At 36.7% G+C, this 19,348-nt stretch overlaps 1 protein-coding gene across 1 annotated transcript in view; it reads left to right on the top strand.

Annotated features, from left to right (window-relative positions):
* The window catches only part of EIF5B (eukaryotic translation initiation factor 5B), a 90,074-nt gene that overhangs the window by 56,075 nt on the left and 14,651 nt on the right, over window positions 1-19,348 (top strand). Inside the window, exons 12-14 of the mRNA XM_058534473.1 lie at window positions 168-278; window positions 2,875-2,942; window positions 9,509-9,650. Coding sequence (XP_058390456.1) covers window positions 168-278; window positions 2,875-2,942; window positions 9,509-9,650 — 321 coding nt within the window. The remainder of the gene's footprint in view (window positions 1-167; window positions 279-2,874; window positions 2,943-9,508; window positions 9,651-19,348) is intronic.

The following is a 19,348-nucleotide window of genomic DNA, read 5'->3' as shown; positions in this document are numbered from 1 at the left end:
ATGCATTGATATAACTTTTTAAATGAATGATACCTTATAAAAAGCTAATAGAAATCATAGCACGTATAGGCGATAGTGTTTACAGTAAATAAGTTGCTACTTTCTTGTTGCTTTTGCCTGATTTTTGCATTTTGAAATACAAATCTGAACGTGCTGTCTTATCCCAGCTCCGTCACACACACGTACAGGATGGTGAAGCAGGTGGTATCACGCAGCAGATTGGAGCCACCAATGTTCCCCTTGAAGCTATTAATGAACAGACTAAGATGATTAAAAACGTAAGTACACTATACTTCGTGTGTTTTCACCTCTAACAAAAATTAAAGTATAAACTATTTCAAACGGAAAAATAGTACAACAAACTCATATGCTCACCAATTATACTTAACATGTATGCCATTTTGCCCTATTTTGCTTCAGATTTTTTTTTAAAGAAATAAAACAAAAAGTATTGTAGGAGCTTTTACATGCCATTTCCTTCCCTCTTGCTCCAAGAGGCAATCGCTATTCTGAAGTTAAAGTATGTCATTCGCCTCCATGCTTTAACACTTGCCCATAGATCTCAACGCTTAAAACTTCCGTTCCCTCCTCCACTCTTGTTTCCTTCTATCAAATTGATTGTATTTTCTTCGTCTCATTTTCTCTACTTTGGAGATATTCAGTTTATTTATGCTAAATATAACATGATACAGAAAATTAATGAGATTAAAGCTTAATGAATTATTAGAATGCAAACACCCTTTGTGTCACCCATGTTAGGAGATAGAACCTTGTATGCCCCTTCCCAATCAAAACCTCCTTCCACCCAGGAGTAACTTTTAAAATAATATCTACCTTTTAATGTGTTAGGGGTTGCAAAATCTTGATATTCCAAGCCCATCATCCATCTGTATTTACTGGATTACTTCTATAGAGAAATTCTACCCATATCTATTTGGTTACTCGGTGATAGTATGTTTAGGAAAGGCAGAATAAACACCTTATCCTTTACCTTTATTTTACCAGCTTTTAAAATAAAGAGTGACCAATTTGGTTTGGTTTTCAATTATTATAAACTCATGGATTTAAAGATATTTACTGTGTTTTAATCCATTTCAGTTATTATTGTGCTGAGATAGTCCCATCTTTGCCCAGGAGTTGGCTCTTGAGTCTTTTGGATACAATTCTAGTGGTCTTACCAGTCTTTGGTTGCATCTATGCTGTCTGGTATAGCAGGATGTTCTAGGCTCATCTTACATATAACGTGCTTCAGACCTGGAATTGGGCCTTGTAAATAATTCTCCTGGTTCATTATCACAGAGCAGGTGAAAGTGGTAAATTTGGAACTGCGAAGCAATAAATTGATAACTGACATACAGAGCATATATTATTACATGCTAATCTCTCCCTTTATTCATTATTTAGTCTTAGTTCTGCATATAGAAAGGGTCTATGAGCTTGTCTCTCCAGTTTTTGTTTTGTTTGTTTGAGATTGTTTTATGAACTTGTTTTCTGGTAGATTCCTAAGGAAAGAATAAAGAGTAAGATTCCTTGAGTTTTTTGAATATAAAACTCAATATTCCTTGAGTTTGTTGAATATTGAACTTTGTGGCCTTCATCTTGGAAAGTCAGTTGGCTACATATAAAATCCTTGGTTCACATTTTTTTTTCCTTAAGTAATATTAAATGTTACTCCAATTTCTTCTCACATACAGTATTGCCTTTCAAGTTTGATCACGAGCTGGTTTTCATCCTCTTATAAGTAATGTGGTTCTTTTACATCTTGGTGTTGGTTGTTCTGGGTCAATTTTCCAGTTACGTGGTGTTCCATTTCAGTATGTAGTTTAAAATCTTTATTTTTGGACAGTTTTCTTGAATTACAGTTTTTCAGATTTATAATTTAAAATTTATTTTGGTTGTATTTTATCTGGTATTTCTCTATCTGTTAGTCATTGGGGAATTCATAACATTACTTATTCCACTAGTTGCCAGAATTTGAAATCTGGCATTATTTTAGAACATAGTTAAAAAGCGTGATTTTTATTAGGCATGTAGTAAAGTTCTCAGGATGACCTTTATATGCCATTTGTAATTATGTTGTTTGTATTCCAGACACTGAAGTGGAAATAATTATGGTGCTCAGTGAATGTTGCTTTAAGCCCACCAGAATACAGATTTGAAATATTTTACATTTGAATCATTTTGACCTAGATCAGGAGATAAGATTTTGAAAAATCAGTTGAAGATTGACAAAAAGCATAGATAAGCAAAATAAAAAAAAATTTTGTGTGTGTGAGAGAGAGATCTGTTGGTCAGTGCTACTCTTTGAGAAAGTCCATATCAGTCCTGTTGTGATGTTGTTTCCATTCATTTATGTACTTGTATCAAGAAAATCAAGTGTTTATGATGTTATTTGAATAAAGCAGGATATGAATTTATTCTTTAATGTTTTAGGTCATTGTGGTAAGTTTTATTTAAAACATACTTTGGGATATTTTTTAGAGTTTAGAGTTGCTTTAAAATTGGACCAGATGAATTTTCCAAATACTAAGAACCTCTTGTGTGTTAGCTTTTTGTAAATAATCACTCTCAGGTGACTGCTCTGTCATTTGTTACTTACTAATACTCTGCTCAAATTTAGACTGCACTGTAGTTTGGTAACCTGAACAAGGGGAATACTTTCTCTTTTCAGTTTTTTTCTGGAAAACTTCTTTTGATATTAATGAAAATATTAACTATTATGTTTTGCTGGTTGACTCACTGACTTTTGAAACAGTTCATTTAGAAAAGGAAATGTTGCTATTTTTAAGTTTTCATGGCAGAATAATTGCTTTGTAAAGAAGCATTCATTGTTTTGGTTTTCTTAAGCTCTCCACTTTTCCCCACCTTTTCTAGTTTGATAGAGAGAACGTACGGATTCCAGGAATGCTGATTATTGATACTCCTGGACATGAGTCTTTCAGGTAAGAGCGATTTTAGTCTTTTGTCATCAAGCAAACTGCTTGAAACCATTAAGTCTAAAAGTTCAATGAGAAGGTCTGATTAGTCATTATCTTTGGGTAGTATTTTGAGAAATGTGGTCCCTCTAACTACCAATCCTCATCTGTGCCTTACTGATTTAGTAGTAGTTTATTTGGATACTTGTTTTTTATAGAGAGAAGTCTTTTCTATTTTTTTTTTTTTTTTTTTTTTTTACATTTTTATTGATATTTTAATGGTTTCTAACATTGTGAGATTTTGGGTTGTACATTTTTGTTTGTCCTTCACCCCATATATGACTCCCTTCACCCCTTGTGCCCACCCCCCACCCCCCACCCCCCACCCCCACTTCCCGGGTAACCACAGTCCAGTTTTCTCTGTCCATGTGTTTGTTTATATTCCACATATGAGTGAGATCATACAGTGTTTGTCTTTCTCTTTCTGGCTTATTTCACTTAACATAATACGCTCCAGGCCCATCCATGTTGTTGCAAATGGGACGATTTTGTCTTTTTTTATGGCTGAGTAGTATTCCATTGTATATATATACCACATTTTCTTAATCCAATCGTCAGTCGAGGGACACTTAGGTTGCTTCCACTTCTTGGCTATGGTGAATAATGCTGCAATGAACATAGGGGTGCATAAGCCTCTTTGGATTGTTGATTTCAGGTGCGTTGGATAGATTCCCAGTAGTGGGATGGCTGGATCATAGGGCATCTCTATTTTTAATTCTTTGAGGAATCTCCATACCGTTTTCCATAGAGGCTGCACCAATTTGCATTCCCAGCAGCTGTGTATGAGGGTTCCTGTTTCTCCACATCCTCTCCAACATTTGTTGTTTTTTGTCTTGGTGATTATAGCCATTCTAACGGGCGTGAGGTGGTATCTTAGTGTTGTTTTGATTTGCATTTCCCTGATGATTAGTGATGTTGAGCATCTTTTCATGTGCCTATTGGCCATCTGTATATCTTCCTTGGAGAAGTGTCTGTTCATTTCCTCTGCCCATTTTTTGATCGGGTTGTTTGTTTTTTTGTTGTTCAATTGTGTGAGTTCTTTATATATTATGGAGATCAACCCCTTGTCAGATGTATGTTTTGCAAATATTCTCTCCCAGCTGGTTGGTTGTTTGTTCATCTTGATTCTGATTTCATTCGTCTTATAAAAGCTCTTTAGTCTGATAAAGTCCCACTTGTTTATTTTTTCTTTAGTTTCCCTAGTCTGGGTAGGCATGTCATCCGAAAAGATTCCTTTAAACCCAATGTCAAATAGTGTGTTGCCTATATTTTCTTCTATGAGTTTTATAGTTTCAGGTCTCACCTTCAGGTCTTTGATCCATTTTGAGTTAATTTTTGTGTATGGCGATAGCACATGGTCCACTTTCATTCTTTTGCATGTGGATGTCCAGTTTTCCCAACACCATTTATTGAAGAGACTTTCCTTTCTCCATTGCATGTCCTTAGCACCTTTGTCGAAAATTAGCTGTCCGTATATGTGTGGTTTTATTTCTGGGCTTTCAATTCTGTTCCATTGATCTGTGTGTCTGTTTTTGTACCAGTACCATGCTGTTTTGATTACTATTGCTTTGTAGTATGTTTTGAAGTCAGGAATTGTGATGCCTCCTGCTTTGTTCTTTTTCTTTAGGATTTCTTTAGCTATTCGGGGTCTTTTGTTGCCCCATATAAATTTTAGTATTCTTTTTTCTATTTCTGTGAAGAATGTCATTGGGATTCTGATTGGGATTGCATTGAATCTGTAGATTGCTTTAGGTAATATAGACATTTTAACTATGTTTATTCTTCCAATCCACGTGCATGGGATATCTTTCCATTTCTTTATGTCATCGTTGATTTCCCTCAATAATGTCTTGTAGTTCTCATTGTATAGGTCCTTCACCTCCTTGGTAAGATTTATTCCTAGGTATTTTATTCTTTTTGATGCAATTGTAAATGGTATTATCTTTTTGAGCTCTCTTTCTGTTAGTTCATTATTAGCATATAGAAATGCAACTGATTTTTGCAGATTGATTTTGTACCCTGCAACTTTGCTGTAGTTGTTGATTGTTTCTAACAGTTTTCCAACAGATTCTTTAGGGTTTTCTATATATACAATCATGTCATCTGCAAATAGTGAGAGTTTCACTTCTTCGTTACCTATTTGGATTCCTTTTATTCCTTTTTCTTGCCTAATTGCTCTGGCCAAAACCTCCAGTACTATGTTGAACAGGAGTGGTGAGAGTGGGCAGCCCTGCCTCGTTCCTGTTCTCAGAGGAATGGCTTTCAGTCTTTCCCCGTTGAGTATGATGTTAGCTGTGGGTTTGTCATATATGGCCTTTATTATGTTGAGGTACTTTCCTTCTATTCCCAATTTATTGAGAGTTTTTATCATAAATGGATGTTGTATCTTGTCAAATGCCTTCTCTGCGTCTATTGAGATGATCATGTGGTTTTTATTCTTTGTTTTGTTGATGTGATGTATCACGTTGATTGATTTGCGGATGTTGAACCATCCCTGCGTCTCTGGTATAAATCCCACTTGATCATGGTGTATGATCTTTTTAATATATTGTTGTATTCGGTTTGCCAATATTTTGTTGAGGATTTTTGCATCAATGTTCATCAGCGATATTGGCCTGTAATTTTCTTTCTTTGTATTGTCTTTGTCTGGTTTCGGTATCAGGGTGATGTTGGCCTCGTAGAATGATTCAGGAAGTGTTCCATCTTCCTCTATTTTTTGGAATAGTTTGAGGAGGATGGGTATTAAATCTTCTTTGAATGTTTGGTAAAATTCACTGGAGAAGCCATCTGGTCCTGGACTTTTATTTTTGGGGAGGTTTTTGATTACTATTTCAATCTCTTTACTTGTGATTGGTCTATTCAGATTCTCCATTTCTTCTTGGTTCAATTTTGGGAGGTTGTATAAGTCTAAGAATTTATCCATTTCTTCTAGATTGTCCAATTTGTTGGCATATAATTTCTCATAGTATTCTCTTATAATCCTCTGTATTTCCATGGTATCCGTTGTAATTTCTCCTCTTTCATTTCTAATTTTATTTACTTGAGCCTTTTCTCTTTTTTTCTTAGTTAGCCTGGCTAAGGGTTTGTCTATTTTGTTTATCTTCTCGAAGAACCAACTCTTTGTTTCATTAATCCTTTCTACTGTTTTTTTGGTCTCAATATCATTTATTTCTGCTCTGATTTTTATTATTTCTCTCCTTCTGCTGGCTTTGGGCTTTGTTTGTTCTTCTTTTTCTAGTTCTGTTAGGTGTAATTTAAGGTTGCCTATTAGGGCTTTTTCTTGTTTGTTAAGGTGGGCTTGTATCGCTATGAGTTTCCCTCTCAGGACCGCTTTTGCTGCGTCCCATATGGTTTGATATGGCATGTTATCATTTTCGTTTGTTTCCAGATAGTTTTTGATTTCTCCTTTAATTTCATCAATGATCCATTGGTTGTTCAGTAGCATGTTGTTTAATCTCCACATTTTTGTCACTTTCCCAGTTTTTTTTTCCTGGTTCATTTCCAGTTTCATAGCCTTATGGTCTGAAAAGATGCTTGTTATGATTTCAATCCTCTTAAATTTATTGAGGCTTGCTTTGTTTCCCAACATATGGTCTATCCTAGAGAATGTTCCATGCGCGCTTGAGAAGAATGTGTAGTCAGCTGTTTTTGGGTGGAGTGCTCTGTATATGTCTACTAGGTCCATCTCGTCCAGTTTTTCATTTAAGTCTAATATTTCTTTATTAACTTTTTGTCTGGATGATCTATCCATTGCTGTAAGTGGGGTGTTAAGATCCCCTACTATTATTGTGTTGTTGTTGATTTCTCCTTTTAGGTTTGTTAATAGTTGTTTTATGTACATTGGTGCTCCTATGTTGGGTGCATATATATTTATAAGTGATATGTCTTCTTGATGGAGTGTCCCTTTTATCATTATATATTTCCCTTCTTTGTCTTTCTTAACCTGTTTTATCTTGAAGTCTACTTTGTCTGATATGAGTATGGCAACACCTGCTTTCTTTTGTTTGCCATTAGCTTGGAGTATTGTCTTCCATCCTTTCACTCTGAGCCTGTGCTTGTCTTTAGTGCTAAGATGTGTTTCCTGAAGGCAGCATATTGTTGGGTCTTGCTTTTTAATCCATCCTGCCACTCTGTATCTTTTGATTGGAGAGTTCAATCCATTTACATTTAGGGTAATTATTGAAATATGAGGGTTGAATGTTGCTGTTTTGTCACTTATTTTCTGGTTCTTTTGCATTTCCTTTGTTTCTTGTCCCATTTGTTTTGGACTGCCAAATTTCCTTATACTAAGTCAATTCAGTCACTTTCCTCTTCCCCTTCTAAGTTGCTCTTGTTATACCTTATTCTATCTTGTGTTGTGGCTGTGTGTTTACAGTGATGAGGTTAAATTTATTTTTGGTGAATTTCTTCCTTTGATCTTTGAGTTTAGTATTTAAGTGGTTGCTAACCTATTCCGGTAAAGATCTACTATTTCTCTGATTTTGTCTGCCTACTTTTCTCCTTACTCCAAGCTTTGTGTTCCCTTTCTCTTCTTGTTTTCGGGCCTGAGGGCCTTCTTGAGTATTTCTTGTAGTGGCGGTCTCGTGGCCATGAACTCCCTTAGCTTTTGTTTATCTGGGAGAGTTACTATTTCTCCATCATATTTGAAGGATATTTTTGCTGGATAGAGTATTCTTGGCTGAAAGTTTTTGTCTTTTAGTATTTTGAATATATCATTCCAGTCTCTTCTAGCCTGAAAAGTTTCTGTTGAGAAATCCGCTGAGAGCCTGATGGGAGTTCCTTTGTACGTTATTTTTTGTTTTTGTCTAGCTGCCCTTAATATTGTTTCTTTGTCGTTGACCCTGGCTAGCCTTACCACTAGGTGTCGTGGTGAAGGCCTTTGTCTGTTAATATATATAGGAGTCCTGTTGGCTTCGCTTACTGGTATTTCCTGCTCCTTCCCCAGATTTGGGAAATTTTCAGCTATTATTTCCTTGAATAGGCTCTCTGTTCCTCTTTCCCTCTCCTCTCCCTCAGGAATACCTATAATTCTTATGTTACATTTTCTAATAGAGTCCGATATTTCTCGGAGTCTTTCTTCATTTCTTTTTAGTCTTAGTTCTCTCTCTTCTTCCATCTGGAGTATATCTGTATTCCTATCCTCTAAAGTACTAATTCTTTCCTCCATATTGTCAGCTCTGTTCTTTAAAGATTCCAGATTCTCCTTTATCTCCTCCATTGTGTTCTTCATCTCCATCAGCCCTGATAGGTTTTTCTTTATGATTTCAATCTCTTTTGTGAAGAAACTCCTAATCTCATTGAATTGTTTGTCTGTGTTGTCTCGTATTTCGTTGAGTGTTTTTATGATAGCTATTTTGAAATCTCTGTCATTTAGTTTATGGATTTCTGTGTCTTCGGGGTTGATTTCTGGTTGCTTGTCATTTTGTTTCTGGTCTGGTGATTTCATATATTTTTGCATTGTGGTTCCTGTGTTGGTTTTGGTTTTCCTCATCCTGGAAGTCTCTGGTTGCACTTTCCACCTGCCGCCACTGTGTGGTGGTGAAGGGCTGTGTAGTCTAAGCCCCCTGCGCTCTGCCCCAGTTTTTCTGCTGCGATCCGCAGTTTTGTTTTGTTTTGTTTTGTTTCTTTTCCCCACTGCGATCCACGGGTCCAGTCCAATTTATTCAGGTCTGCCTCGGACCGCTAGATCTGGTCGAGCTGCAGACTCCGGGTTGTGGGGAGGGGGGAGCTCTCTCTTTTGCCCTCTGGGTCCCTGACGTGGGAGGCTTCTCGTTTGCCCCTCTTTATCCGCTCTCTGGGTTGCTCAGATGTTGATGGTAGCCCTGTGGCTCCTCTGAGCCCTCTGTGCGGGAGTTTCCCACTGGTTGAGAGCGCCCGAAGAGCTGCAGTTTCCCGCCGAGGGCCGCCCCTCCCCCCTCTCTGGGAGCCGCGCGGACCGGATCGCTGATCTGATGGGGAGGGAGCGGAGTTCTCCTTACCTCTCCCCACTTCCTCCGGGGGCCCAGCACGTTCCGCTCTCAGATGTGCGGCAGTGTGGATCCCTCCGCTCTAGCTTTTCACTGTCTGGGATTCCGTTGTTGGTCTGTGGCTGTTACTTTTGTTGTATCTTGTGGGGGAAGAATTCACGGGAAAGCTCACTCCGCCATGATGCTGACGTCACTCGTCTTTTCTATTTTGAAAGAGCAAATCCTAATACGTACCTGGTCTATCTCCTGTGAAACCCATTATAGGTGGAATTTCATCCTGTTGCCTCTTGGCCATATTCCTTAGCGCAAAAAACTTGGTCAGTAAAATTGGCAGAAATATTGGAGTAACTTCTGGAACTAACTCATTCCAACTGATGTCAGTTCACTGTCTGTCAGATAAGCATTTGGCAAGTTAAGGGCTAATGGCACTTGAATTTAATGCATGTACTTGATTTTGTTCTTTTTGTGTAGGTTTTATAAAGAAATTAAAATTTTAAGTTTCTTTACTAAGTAGAAGTATTAATTTCAAGATTTCTATTTATGCATTTTTTTCCCTCTTTTCAACAGTAATCTGAGAAACAGAGGAAGCTCTCTTTGTGATATTGCCATTTTAGTTGTTGATATTATGCATGGTTTGGAGCCCCAGACAATTGAATCTATCAACCTTCTGAAATCCAAAAAATGTCCCTTTATTGTTGCGCTCAATAAGGTAAGCTCTTCTTCTGAAAAATTAAATTGTGAAAACATGCTTCTTAATTTTTTGTGATTAAAAAATATATCATAGTATAACTTTCATATAAGAAAATGTACTCATGCTAAGTTCAGTGTATTTTGATAAATTTATACACATCCATAACCACCACCATTCAGAATATAGACCATCTCCATATTCTCAGTCTGTCCCCTTCTTCAACCTCAAAGAACCACTGATCGTCTTTTTGTCACTATAGACGAGTTTTGCTTGTTCTGTAATTTCATATTAATGGAATTATACAGTATGTAATTTTTTGAGACTGGTATTTTTCACTACTCATGTTATAAATTTATTCCTGTTGCATGTATCATAGGTTGTTCCTTTTTATTGTTGAGTAATATTTCATTATCTAAGTAGTACCACACATTATCCATTTACCTATTGAAAGACATTTGGATTGATTCCAATTTTAGGTTATTAATGAAGCAGCTATGAACGTTTCTACGCAAGTCTTTGTGTAGACATTTGTGAGTAAATATTTAGGAATAGAATTGCTGGGTCATGTGGTATGTATATGTTCAACTTTATGAGAAAATGACACATTCTCCCAGAGATTGTACCTTTTTACATTTTAACCAGCAATATGTAAGAGTCCCAGTTTCTGCACTTTCTTGCCAACACTTGCCCCACCTGTAGCCATTCTAATTAAGTGTGAAGTGCTCAATTATTGTGGTTTAATTTACATTTCCGTGATGACTAATGGCGTCAAACATCTTTTCGTGTACTTATTTGCCATCTCTTTGTGAAGTATCTGTTTAAAATCCTTTGCTCATTTTTTATTAGATTGTTGTCTTATTGCTGAATTGTAAGACTTCTTTATATATTGTAGACATAAGTCCCTTGTCAGTTATGTGTATTGTAGATACATTCTTGTAGTCAAGGACTTGGTTTTTCATTTTCTTAATGATCTGTTTTGAAGAGCAGAAATTTCTAATTTTGTTGAAATCAATTTATGAGAAATATTTTATAATTTATGTTTCTTGTGTTCTATATAAGTAATCTTTTCCCACCACAAGTTCATGAAAATTTTCTTCTTTGTTTCTAGATATTTAACTTTTAGATCTGTGATGTTTTTAGTTAATTTTTGTGCATGGTGTGAGTTAAGAGTCAAGATTAATCTTTTCCATATGAATATCTGGTTGAAAACCCTTTGGTGAAAAGATTATACTTTACCCATTGAGTTATTTTGGAATCTTTCTTGAAAATTAATTGGCCATGTATGTATGTCTGTTCTCAGTGTTTATCTTCTCTTCCATTGACCTATATGTCCATTGTTATGCCGCTACTATGCTGTCTTGATTACTGTAGTTTCGTAGTAATGTCTTGAAAACAGATAGTAGTAAGTTCTTCAACTTTTTCTCAAAATTGTTTTGGTTATTTTAGGGTCCTTGAATTTCCATATAAAGTTTAGAATCAGCTTCTTAGGGGGCCGGCCCTGTGGCTTAGCAGTTAAGTGCTCGCACTCCGCTGCTGGCGGCCTGGGTTCGGATCCTGGGCGCGCACCAACGCACTGCTTCTCCGGCCATGCTGAGGCCGAGTCCCACATACAGCAACTGGAAGGATGTGCAACTATGACATACAACTATCTACTGGGGCTTTGGGGAAAAAAAAAAAAAAAGGAGGAGGATTGGCAATAGATGTTAGCTCAGAGCCGGTCTTCCTCAGCAAAAAAAAAAAAAGAGGAGGATTAGCATGGATGTTAGCTCAGGGCTGATCTTCCTCACAAAAAAAAAAAAAACGCTTCTTAGTTTCTACAAAAAGCCTTCCAGGATTTTGATTGGGATTGTATTTAATCTGTAGATAAGTTCTAGAATTCATGTTTTTAAAAAAATTGAGTCTTATCATTGAACATGATCTCTCTCTACGTTTACTTAGGTCTTCTTTACTTTCTCTTGGCAATATTTTATAGTTTCATTGTCCATGTGTTGGATGTATTTTTCTAAATTTATCCCTAGTATTTCATGGTTTTGATGCTGTTGTAAATAGCATTTTAAAAATTGGGGTTTCTAATTGTCACTTTTATGTAGAAGAAATACAGTTGATTTTTATATATTGACTTTTTATCTTGTGACCTTGTTAAGTTCACTGATTACACCTAGTAGCTTCTGTTGTAGATCATGTGGGATTTTCTATACATATGATTGTTATCTGTAAATAAAGGCTATTAAACTTTTTACCTTATCTGTATCATTTGTAAATTTTTTTCTGCTTTACTGCACTAACTAGACTTTCTAGAACAATGTTGAATAGAAGTGATGACAGACATCCTTGCTTTCTTCCTGATCTTAGGGGTATAAAGTGCTTAGTCTTTCACCATTGAGTATGATATCAGCTGTAGGTTTTTTTGTAAATGCACTTTATTAAGTTGAGAAAGTTCCCTTCTATTCCTAGGATGCTTAGAGTGTTTTTGTTTTTTTTTAAAGTCGTGAATTGTTCTTGTTTTTTGTCAGGTGCTTATTCTGCATGTCTTGAGATGTTCACATGGCTTTTCTCCTTTATTCTGTAATAACATGAATTACTGTTGATATTTTTGGGGGGCTTTATTTGTTATTAATACTATTTTTTTTTCAAACAGTTTGAGGTTCACAGCAAAATTGAGGGGAAAATACATAGCTTTCCCATATGCCCATGCTTCCACGCATGCACACCACTCCCGTTTTCAACACCCCCTTCCAGAGTGGTACGTTTGTTAACAATTGATGAACCTATGCTGACACATCATTATCGCCCAAAGTCCATAGTTTACATTAGGGGTCACTCTTGGAATTGTATAGTCTGTGGGTTTGGACAAGTGTATGATGACATATGTCCATCATTATGGTATCATATGGAGTATTTTCACTAAAAACTCTCTGTGCTCTGCCTATTCATCCCTCCACCCCCCCCCCCCGCCCCCGGCAACCACTGATCTTTTTAGTGTCTCCATAGTTTTGCCTTTTCCAGAATATTATATAATTGGAATCCTACAGTATGTAACCCTTCTAGATTGGCTTCTTTCACTTAGTAATACGCATTAAAGTTTCTTCCATGGCTTGATAGCTCATTTTTTTTAATGCTGAATAATGTACCGTTGTCTGAATGTACCAGTTTATTTATCCATTCACCTGCTGAAGGACATCTTGGTTGCTTCCAGGTTTTGGCAGTTATGAATAAAGCTGCTATAAACATCCGTGTGTAGGTTTTTGTGTGGACGTAAGTTTTCAGCTCCTCTGGATGAATTCCAAGGAGCATGATGACTGGATCGTATGCTAAGGGTATGTTTAGTTGTAAGAAACTGCCAGTCTTCCAAAGTGGCTGTACCATTTTGCATTCCCACCAGCAATGAATGAGAGTTCCTGTTGCTCCACATCCTCACCAGCATTTAGTATTATAAGTGTTTTGGATTTTGGCCATTCTAATAGGTGTGCAGTGATGTATCATTTTAATTTGTGTTTGCCTGGTGACATAAGATGTGGAATATTTTTCATGTTCTTATTTGCCGCCTGTATATTTTCTTTGGTGAAGTGTCTGTTAAGCTCTTTGGCCTGTTTTTCAATTGGATTCTTTGTTTTCTTATTGTTGAGTTTTAAGAGTTCTTTGTACATTTTGGATACCATTCCTTTATCAGATGTGTCTTTGCAGTTGTTTTCTCTCAGTCTGTGGCTTGTCGTCTCTCTGTTTAGCACAGCAGAAGTTTTGTTTGTTTGTTCTTATTGTGGTAACATTGGTTTATAACATTATATACATTTTGGGTATACATCATTATATTTTGATTTCTGTGTAGATTACATCATGTTCACCACCCAAAGACTAATTACCGTACATCACCATACACATGTGCCTAATAACCCCTTTTGTCCTCTTCTCTTCCCCCTTTCCCCTCTGGTAACCACCAATCCAATCTCTGTCTCTGTGTGTTTGTTTGTTGTTTTTATCATCTATTTATGAGTGAGATCATACGGTATTTGACTTTCTCCCTCTCACTTATTTCGCTTAGCCTAATAGCCGAAAGATCCATCCATGTTGTCACAGATGGCCAGATTTCATCCTTTTTATGGCTAAGTAGTATTCCATTGTGTATATATACACCATCTTCTTTATCCATTCGTCCCTTGGTGGGCACGTAGATTGCGTCCAAGTCTTGGCTATTGTGAATAATGCCACAATGAACATAGGGGTGCATATATCTTTATGCATTTGTGTTTTCATGTTCTTTGGATAAATACCCAGCAGTGGAGTAGCTGGATTGTGTGGTAGTTCTATTCTTAACTTTTTGAGAAATCTCCATACTCTTTTCCCTAGTGCCTGCGCCAGTTTGCACTCCTGCCAGCAGTGTATGAGAGTTCCCTTCTCTCTACATCCTCTCCAACCCTTGTTATTTCCTGTCTTATTAATTATAGCCATTCTGACGGCTGTAAGGTGATATCTCATTGTAGTTTTGATTTGCATTTCCCTGATAGTTAATGATGTTGAACATCTTTTCATGTGCCTGTTGGCCATCTGTATATCTTCTTTGGAGAAATGTCTGTTCAGATCTTTTGCTCATTTTTTTATTGGGTTGTTAGTTTTTTTGTTGTTGAGATGTATGAGTTCTTTATATGGTTTGGATATTAACCTCTTATCAGATGTATGGTTTGCAAGTATCTTCTCCCAATTGTTAGGTTGTCTTTTCGTTTTGTTGGTGGTTTCTTTTGCTGTGCAGAAGCTTTTTAGTTTGATGTAGTCCCATTTGTTTATTTTTTTCTGTTGTTTCCCTTGCCCGGTCAGACATGGTGCTTGAAAATATGCTGCTAGGACTGATGCTGAAGAGTGTACTGCCTATGTTTTCTTCTAGAATTTTCATGGTTTCAGGTCTTACATTCAAGTCCTTAATCCACTGTGAGTTAATTTTTGTGTATGGTGTAAGATAATGCTCTACTTTCATTCTTTGGCATGTGGCTGACCAGTTTTCCCAACACCATTTATTGAAGAGACTTTCCTTTGTCCATTGTATGTTCTTGACTCCCTTGTCGAAAATTAGCTGTCCGTAAATGTGTGGTTTTATTTCTGGGCTTTTGATTCTGTTCCATGGGTCTGTGTGTCTGTTTTTGTGCCAGTGCCGTGCTATTTTGATTACTATGGCTTTGGTAGTATATTTTGAGATCAAGGAGTGTGATACCTCCAGCTTTGTTCTTTTTTCTCAGGATTCCTTTGGCTGTTTGGGGTCTCTTGTTCCATATAAATTTTAGGATTCTTTGTTCTATTTCGGTGAAAAATGTTGGAACTTTGATAGGGATTGCATTGGATCTGTAGATTGCTTTAGAAAGTATGGACATTTTAACTATGCTAATTTTTCCAATCCAAGAGCACAAAACGTCTTTCCATTTCTTTGTGTCTTTTTCAATTTCTTTCAACAATGTTTTATAGTTTTCAGTTAACAGGCCTTTCACCTCTTTTGTTAAATCTATTCCTAGGCGTTTTATTCTTTTTGTTGCAATTGTAAATGGGATGGTATTCTTAATTTCTCTGTCTGCTACTTCGTTGTTACTGTATAGAAATGCAACTAATTTTTGTATGTTGATTTTGTATCCTGCAACTTTACCATATTCGTTTATTAAATCTAAAAGTTTTTTGGTGGATTCTTTAGGGTTTTCCATATATAAAATCATATCATCTGCAAATGGTGAGTTTCACTTCTTCCTTTCCAATTTGGATCCCTTTTATTTCTTTTTCTTATCTGATTGCTCTGGCTGGGACTTCCATGTTAAATAAGAGTAGTGAAAGTGGGCATCCTTTTCTGGTTCCTGTTCTTAGAGGGATAGCTTTCAGTTTTTCTCCATTGATAATGATATCTCTGTGAGTTTGTCATATATGGCCTTTTTATGGTGAGGTACTTTCCTTCTATACCCATTTTATTCAGAGTTTTTATCATAAATGGATGCTGTTTCTTGTCAAATGCTTTCTCTGCATCTATTGAGATGATCATGTGATTTTTATTCTTCATTTTGTTAATGTGGTGTATCACATTGATTCATTTGTGAATGTTGAACCATCCTTGCATCCCTGGAATAAATCCCACTTTGATCATGGTGCATGATCTTTTTAATGTATTGTTGTATTTGATTTGCCAGTATCTTGTTGAGGATTTTTGCATTGATGTTCATCCGTGATGTTGGCCTATAATTTTTTTTTTTTTTTTGGTGTTGTCCTTGTCTGGTTTTGGTATTAGGGTAATGTTCTCTTTGTAGAATCAGTTAGGAAGCTTCCCTTCCTCTTCAATTTTTTGGAAGAGTTTGAGAAAGATAGGTATTAAGTCTTCTTTGAATGTTTGGTAGAATTCACTAGGGAAGCTGTCTTGTCCTGGACTTTTATTTTTTGAAAGGTTATTTATTTATTTATTTATTTATTTTGAGGAAGATTGGCCCTGAACTAACATCTGTTGCCAGTCCTCATCTTTTTCTTTTTTCTCCCAAAAGCCCCAGTACAGTGTTGTAGATGCTAGTTGTAGGTCCTTCTAGTTCTTCTCTGTGGGACACCACCTCAGCATGGCTTGATGAGTAATGAGTAGGTCCATGCCTAGGATCTGAACTGGTGAACCTCGGGCCACCAAAGCAGAATGTGCTAACTTAACCGCTCTGCTACCAGGCCGGCCCCTGGAAGGTTTTTGATTACTGTTTTGATCTCCTTACTGGTGATTGGTCTGTTCAAATTCTGTGTTTCTTCTAGATTTTCCAATTTGTTGGTGTATAGCTTTTCGTAGTATTCCCTTAAAATCTTTTGTATTTCTGAGGTCTCCATTGTAATTTCTCCTATTTCATTTCTGATTTTATTTATTTGAGCTGTCTCTCTTTTTTCTTGGTGAGTTTTGCTAGAGGCTTGTCAATGGTGTTTATCTTTTCGAAGAACCAGCTCTTAGTTTCATCGATTTTTTTTCTCTTTTTTTTTTTAGTCTCTATTTCATTTATGTCTGCCTTGATTTTTATTATTTCCTTCCTTCTACTGATTTTGGTCTTTGTTCTTCTTTTTCCAGTTCCTTTAGGTGCCCTGTTAGATTGTTTATTTGAAATTTTTCTTGTTTGTTGAGGTAAGCCTGTATTCTTATAAACTTCCCTCTTAGATCTGCTTCTGCTGTATCCCATAAATTTTGGCATGTCATATTTTCATTTTCATTTGTCTCTAGGTATTTTTTGATATCTCCTTTGATTTCGTCATTGACCCAGTTGTTGTTCAGTAACATTTTGTTTAATCTCCACATATTTGTGGCTTTTCTGATTTTCTTCCTGCGGTTGATTTCCATTTTTATACTGTCGTGGTAAGAACAGATGCTTGGTATTATTTCAGTCTTCTTAAATTTATGGAGACTTGTTTTGTGGCCTACTATGTGATCCATCCTGGAGAATGTTCCGTGTGCATTTGAAAAGAATGTATATTCTGCAGTTTTTGGATGGAATGCTCTGTATATATCTACTAAGTCCATCTGGTCTAATGTGTCGTTTAAGGACAATGTTTTCTTATTGATCGTCTGTTTGGATGATCTATCCTTTGGTGTAAATGGAGTGTTCAAGTCCCCTACTATTATTGTGTTACTGTCTATTTCTCCTTTTATGTCTGTTAATAATTGCTTTATATATTTAGGTGCTCCTGTGTTGGGTGTGTAGATATTTACAAGTGTTATACCTCTTGTTGGATTGTCCCCTTGATCATTACGTAGTGCCCGTCTTTGTCTCTTGTTACAGCTTTTGTTTTAAAGTCTGCTTTGTCTGATATAAGTATTGCTAGCCCAGCTTTCCTTTCATTGCCATTTGCATGGAGTATCTTTTTCCGTCCCTTCACTTTCAGTTTGTGTTTTTAGGTCTGAAGTGTGTCTCTTGTATGCAGAATGTTTTGGGGTCTTGTTTTTTTATCTAGTTGGCCACCCTGTGCTTTTTGATAGGAGCATTTAGTCCATGGACATTTGAAGTAGCTATTGATAAGAATGTACTTATTGCCATTTTGTTACTTCTTTTTCTGGGTGTTTTAGTAGTTCTCTGTTCCTTTCTTCTTCTCTTGCTCTCTTCCCTTGTGGTTTGATGGCTTTCTTTAGTATTATGTTTGGATTCCTTTGTCTTAATGTTTTGTATATTTATTACAGGTTTCTGGTTTGTGATTACCATGAAGTTAACATATAATAACCTACGTATATAGCAACCTATATTGAATTGATGGTCTCCTTAGTTTGACCTCTTTCTAAAAGCTCTACTCCTTTACTCCCCTCTTCCCATGTTATCTTTTTGATATCATATCTAACCTCTTTTTTTGTGCATGTGTGTCCATTACCCTCTTGTTATGGAAATAGATAATTTTAGTACTTTTGTCTTTTGACCTTCATATTGGCTTCATAGGTGGTCGATCTGCTACATTTCCTGTATATTTGCCTTTACCAGTGATTTTATTGCTTTTGGGGGGGGATTAATTTTCTTATTCCTATTTGTAGTCTTCTCTTTTCCACTTAAATAAATCCATTTAGCGTTTCTTGGACAGCTGGTTTCTTGGTGATAAATTCCTTTAGTTTTTGTTTGTCTGGCAAACTCTTTATCTCTCCTTCCATTCTGAATAATAACCTTGTCGGGTGGGATATTCTTGGCTGTAGGTTTTTTCCTTTCAGCACTTTAAATATATCATGCCACTCCCTTCTATCCTGTAAGGTGTTTGCTGAGAAGTCAGCTGATAGGCTTATGAGGTTTCTTTGTATGTAACTTGTTGCCTTTCTCTTGCAGCTTTTATTTTTAATTTTTATTTTTATTTTTTTTATAATTTTATTTATTTATTTTCCCCCAAAGCCCCAGTAGATAGTGGTATGTCATAGCTGCACATCCTTCTAGTTGCTGTACGTGGGACGCGGCCTCAGCGTGGTCGGAGAAGCAGCGTGTCGGTGCGCGCCTGGGATCCGAACCTGGGCTGCCAGCAGCGGAGCGCGCGCACTTAACCACTAAGCCATGGGGTCGGCCCCTCTCTTGCAGCTTTTAGAGGTCTCTCTTTATCTTTAGTTCTGGACATTTTAATTATAATATGTCTTGGTGCAGGCCTGTGGGTTTATCTTGTTTGGTGCTCTCTGTGCTTCCTGTACCTAAAGGTCTGTTTTCTTCCTTAGGTTAGGAAAGTTTTCTGCTATTATTTCTTCAGATAGGTTCTCTGCCCCTTTCTCTCTCTCTTCTGGGACACCTATAATATGGATGATAGTGTGGTTGATGTTGTCCCAGAGGTCCCTTAGACTGTCCTTGTTCTTTTTAATTCTTTTCTCTTTTACCTGTTCTGAAGCTTCTTGGGTGATTTCCTTTAGTCTTTCGTCCAGCTTGCTGATCCGTTCTTCTGTATCATTCTGCTGTATCATTCTGCTCTGCTATTGAGTCTCTCTAGTGAATTTTTCATTTCCTGTGTTGTATTCTTCATTTCTGATTGGTTCTTTTTTATATTTCCCAATTCTTGGTTGAAGTTCTCACTGAGTTCATCCGTTCTTCTCCCAAGATCAGTGAGCATCCTTATGACTCTTAGTTTGAACTCTTTGTCAGGTAGGTTGTTTATCTCTGTTTCATTTAGTTCTTTTTCTGGGGTTTTGTCCTGTTCCCTTACTTGGAATGTATTCCTTTGTCTCCTAATTTTGCCTCTTTCTCTGTGCTTATATGTGTATTTTAGATAGGTCAGCTATATCTCCTGAT

The sequence above is a fragment of the Diceros bicornis genome, chromosome 40 (genome assembly GCF_020826845.1).
Source record: "Diceros bicornis minor isolate mBicDic1 chromosome 40, mDicBic1.mat.cur, whole genome shotgun sequence".
Classification (NCBI taxonomy): domain Eukaryota; kingdom Metazoa; phylum Chordata; class Mammalia; order Perissodactyla; family Rhinocerotidae; genus Diceros; species Diceros bicornis.
This window is presented reverse-complemented; position numbering and strand designations above follow the sequence as displayed.